At 37.7% G+C, this 5,000-nt stretch overlaps 2 protein-coding genes across 2 annotated transcripts; both read right to left on the minus strand.

Annotated features, from left to right (window-relative positions):
* Positions 1–499: 499 nt before the first annotated feature.
* LOC147470957 (uncharacterized) lies at positions 500–1,342 on the minus strand. The gene has a single exon (XM_086541411.1). The coding sequence runs from the start codon at positions 1,340–1,342 to the stop codon at positions 500–502; it is 843 nt and encodes a 280-aa protein (XP_086397537.1).
* A 172-nt stretch (positions 1,343–1,514) lies between these two features.
* On the minus strand, positions 1,515–2,369 carry LOC147470958 (uncharacterized). Its single transcript, XM_086541413.1, has 2 exons — positions 1,732–2,369; positions 1,515–1,620 (listed from the first exon to the last, which is right to left on the minus strand). The coding sequence occupies exons 1-2, from the start codon at positions 2,367–2,369 to the stop codon at positions 1,515–1,517; spliced, it is 744 nt and encodes a 247-aa protein (XP_086397539.1).
* Positions 2,370–5,000: the final 2,631 nt, after the last annotated feature.

Here is a 5,000-nt window from a genome sequence, read left to right on the forward strand (position 1 = left end):
ACTGTTTTTACCAGAGACGTGAAAGAGCGAATAACTGTTAAGAGTGGCCATTGGGTGTGATTAGCTCTTGCGCCAATGTAATATCCGAACCAATGTGAATTAAGGTGGGTTTATTAAGTTGCAGAGGTGAAAGAAAGACGAGTGATGTTCAATGATTTGTGGTGATCATCATAATCACTATCATTGTTTCTTTATTTTTTTTCATTGAATTGTTTTATTTGTTCTCTTTGTTCAACTCTCTTTCTCTCTTTCTCTGATGGGTGTTTTAATCTGTAGTAACTAATAACCCACCACAAATAAGTTTGTTGATGTCAGACACAGGGTTTGTACAGTTCAGGTTTATTCCATGACGCAGATAGCCTGACGTTATGGTACACGATAGATATATTCACTACAGCACAATGATCACAGTAATAAACACTATCACAACACGTATAACAGGCGGATAAATCCTTACCTTTGATACCTTTGATCCGCTTCGTCGAAACTCGACAGGCCATCAGAGTTGCTGACCACCCCAGAGAGCAGATGCTTCTCGATCGTTACGCCAGTCCAGTATAGAGTTGGAGTTCGGTGGTGTGAAGCCCCGGATTGGCGGTTTGTCCGGCAAGGAAAGCATGAATGCCGTCATATGATGCTTGAAGCCATCATGCTTGGAGACTACACGTATGTGCGAGGGTATACAGTTCCAAAGTCTAGGACCCATTACACTGAATGATGTCTCATAGAGAGTCTGGTGAGCCGCTGAGCTTTTTGTACGGACAGATAGAACCTTAGCCAGGGTACCCAATCTCGGGTTGACTATGAACTGTATTTCAAGGTCATTGGATGTGAGACCATGAAGGATCTTCCACATGTGCATGACAATATAGCGTTCTCTGCGCCCCTGAAGTGACATGAGGGAGAGGGTTTTCAGGCGATCCCAATAGTGGAGATGTTGTAAACCATGAATCTTTGAAGTGAAAGTTCTTTGTACACCCTCCAGCTCCTGAATGTCATACACTTTCGCCGGATTCCACAGAGGAGAACAATACTCTAGGTGGCTACGGACTAGTGACTTGTATAGTGTTAACATGACGCCAGTATTGCGAGAATGGAAGACACTGAATACCCATTCTGCCATCTTCCTCGCCTTATCACAACTAGATCGTATGTGTGATGTCCAGGACAAATCACTGGAAACTGTAATGCCCAGATCACGGAGCTGATCAACAGGAGTGAGTATGGTGCCAGTTGATGTTGTGTACTGGAACTGCTCATGGGCAAAGGGAAGCTGGTGGAGAGGATTACGTCTGTTGGCGAGATGACATATGTACTCAAACTTATCCTCATGTAATGCCATATTGTTTCTTGATGATCACTTAGTGACTTCGTCAAGATCAGACTGAAGCTCAGTAACATTGTGTGAATCACTGATGGATCTGCAAATTCTTGTGTCGTCAGCGAAAATCTTAACGTTGAATGCAACACGCAGCTAGCAATGTCATTGATGAATATCAAGAACAGTATGGGACCTAAAACTGTTCCTTGGGGACACCACTAATAATAAGTGCAATGATAGACATATGACCATCTACAACAACTTGTTGAGTTCTGTTCGTAAGAAAAGACTTGATCCAGCTGATGATTTTGGGATGAAAACCATATAGATGCAGTTTACTGATAAGAAGTTTATGGTCAACTTTGTCGAAGGCTTTAGCATAATCCAGATAAATAGCATCCATGTCTTACGTGCTAGCACGTCTGCTATTGAGAAGGTTGTTTTCTTCAAGGTGGGCAACCATCTCTTTCCTTAGAACTCGCTCATAGATCTTAATGACATGAGAAGTTAACGACACAGGTCTGTAGTATCCCGCAATAGCGCGGCTACCCTTCTTGTGAAGTGGAGCAATGTGGGATGTCTTGTAGAACTTCGGCACTGTGCCTGTAGACATAGAGTGCTGCCAAATCATGTGTATAGGATTGGAGAGTGCTTCCTTGCATTTCTTTAGAAGCAGGACTGGAAGATCATCAGGCCCAGCAGCGGCACCAGGTTTAATTTCATCAATAGCCTCAATTATATCAGCAACCGAGAATTCCAACATGTCCTCTGTAAATGGATTCTGTAGGGATGGTGACTGAAATAATGCATTATCGATGTTTGTGGCTGAAGGGTCACTAAATACACTGCTGAATTGACGCTGGAGGATGTTAGTAATCTCTTCAGGATTGGTGCAAGTTCTCTTGGCTTCATTGAAAAGCATTGGAATGCTGCGTTTCTGCTTGGAGAACTTTTTGGCATAGCTGTAAAAATATTTTGGATTGCTGTGCACTTTATCTACCGCCTGTTGTTCACGGTAGTTTAGGTCGTGGTTTATAGCGTCTCGCATGTCAGCATACACACTCGAAATCTGGTTTCTAAGTGACACCAAGTGAGCTGCTGTAGCAACTGGATTTTGTTCAGCTAATTGCAGCGGTACCGTAGTCGATCCCGGTCTGTCTGTATGTTCCAGACATCCTGCTTATTTGGAAGGGGTTCGCATCCGCCGTCCCCAATGGTGGTTATGCGGGAAGGTAGTCTGGAATGTAGGAGGCGTGACAGTCGAGGGTATTAAGCTCTTTTTGTGGGTCTAGGCACTTGGGAAGGCAACAATGTGCGAATGACCTATCCATTAAAGTTGACCTAGCCTGACCCGGCGATTGCCTCACGATATTCATATGACATTTGTATTTGATTTATTTCTGTATTTAACATTATATTTTAGCATTCTATATAATTCTCACTCTCTCTCTTTCTCTTTCCCCCCTCATACAGATACACATGGATACGGACACACACACACTTTATCCTAATTCTCAAAGCATGTTTACAATGTTATGAGTTTATGTACTTTCGCATACTGTGCGCTAATCCGAGGCACCGCAAACTGCCTCGGGAGATATGTTCCTCTAATGAGACACAGGTGTTGAGGGAAGCATTGTTCATTATTGTAATGGTTCTATTAATTTCCATAGTTTATTTACATGAACTCTCTCTCTCCCGCTATCTTTCTCTCGCTCTCGGTCTCTCTCTCTCTCTCGCTTGCTCATACTCTTGGTTTTGCTCTCTCTCTCTCGCTTGTTCTTGCTTTATTTCTCTCTTTCTTTCTCTCTCTCTCTCTCTCTCTCTCTCTCTCTCTCTCTCTCTCTCTCGCTTGTTCTTGCTCTATTTCTCTTTCTCTCTCTCATCTATCTATCTATCTATATTTATATACATACCTACATACATACATACATACATACATACACACACACACACATACACACACACACACATACACACACACAAACACACACACACACACACATATATATACACAAATATACATATACACACATATGCACACACACACGCGCATATGCCTATACATACATACATACATACACACACACACACACACACACATATATGAATATATAGATATATATATATCTATATCTATATCTATCTATATATACATATATATACATATATATATATATATATATATATATATATATATATATATATATATATATATACATATATCTACACAAACATATATATATATATAAATATATATATATATATATATATATATATATATATATACATATATATATAATATATATAATATATATATATATATATATATAATATATAATATATATATACATAATATATATATAATATATATATATATATATATATATATATATATATATATATATATATATATATATATATATATATATATATATATATATATATATAATATATATAATATATATATATATATATATATATATAATATATATATATATATATAAAGAGAGAGAGAGAGCATTTTTTTTTCAATCTGAAAGAATTCAACTTTAATAAACAAGAACTTCACTTTTACTTAACGCTGGAGAAAACTATAGCCATGCATATTTTCCTCATTTCCCCCCCTTAGTCTGACGCCAAATTTTATTTAGATGAGAATGCATAGATAAATAAGAGCAAAAAGGAAAATGTGGAAATGAAAGTCATTCATATATAATGATGATATTCGCGTTTCTTCTTTTGGTTTCCAGGCTGGGCGATGATTGACAGAAAATAGAACATAGATGAGAGAAACAAAAGGAACATCTGCCTTCGTTGTCCTCCTTTGATGAATAATTATCACATCGTTTTCTTAATTTTCTCGAATCCTTCTTCAAAGACCAATTACTAATTCTAATATTTGTATTATCAGTGATAAATCTGCAGTATATGCGTGCTTTGTCATTTCCAAGAAATATAGCAGGGAAATGGGTAAATAAATAACATTGAGGTAAATGATGAAAAAAAAATTGCACACGCAATGAATTTGCAATGCGGAGTTGATTAGCCAAGGAGCCGTTGCATAATTTTGGGATGTCATTTGCGAAGTCCCGGTGAGTTGATGATGTCATTGAATCTGCATGATCTATATCGCGAATATTAATTGAAGGAAAATCTGGAGTCTTATGATAAAGTACTCGACTATTATCACAACGCACAACAGACACACACAAGTAAATACACTATAGAGATGACCCATACGTCACTGCAGTATTTCATCTTACATATAAACCCAGCTATATCAGACAATGTATTTGGATTTCTGAACCAATACCACTGAGTGCTCATGGAGATCGTCTGTAAAAATCCGTCAGCATTATCCCTGTATGAATAGACGGGTATTTCCTAAAATGATCCTCGTCAGATAATCCTTTGTTGAGTCGTATGGTCTGCTTGGTTTGGAACTGTTCTCTCCGGGTTCGAGTCTTTGTCAGAGAGGTTAGTTATATACACAAATACATATATAGATATCTTTCATAACTGTCTTTGTTTTGATAATAGTTTATCGAGGAATTATCCCGCAGCGTGGCCAAATGAATGGTAGAAACAGGCGTATAAGGACAGATACGTAGTCGTCAATTTTTTATTCCATTCAGTCAAGATATGCTTTAAAAAATTTGCACAATGATATAAATTG

Source organism: Penaeus japonicus, unplaced genomic scaffold, assembly GCF_977035675.1.
Source record: "Penaeus japonicus unplaced genomic scaffold, GWHDUDI00000001_assembly GWHDUDI00000011, whole genome shotgun sequence".
Classification (NCBI taxonomy): Eukaryota; Metazoa; Arthropoda; class Malacostraca; order Decapoda; family Penaeidae; genus Penaeus; species Penaeus japonicus.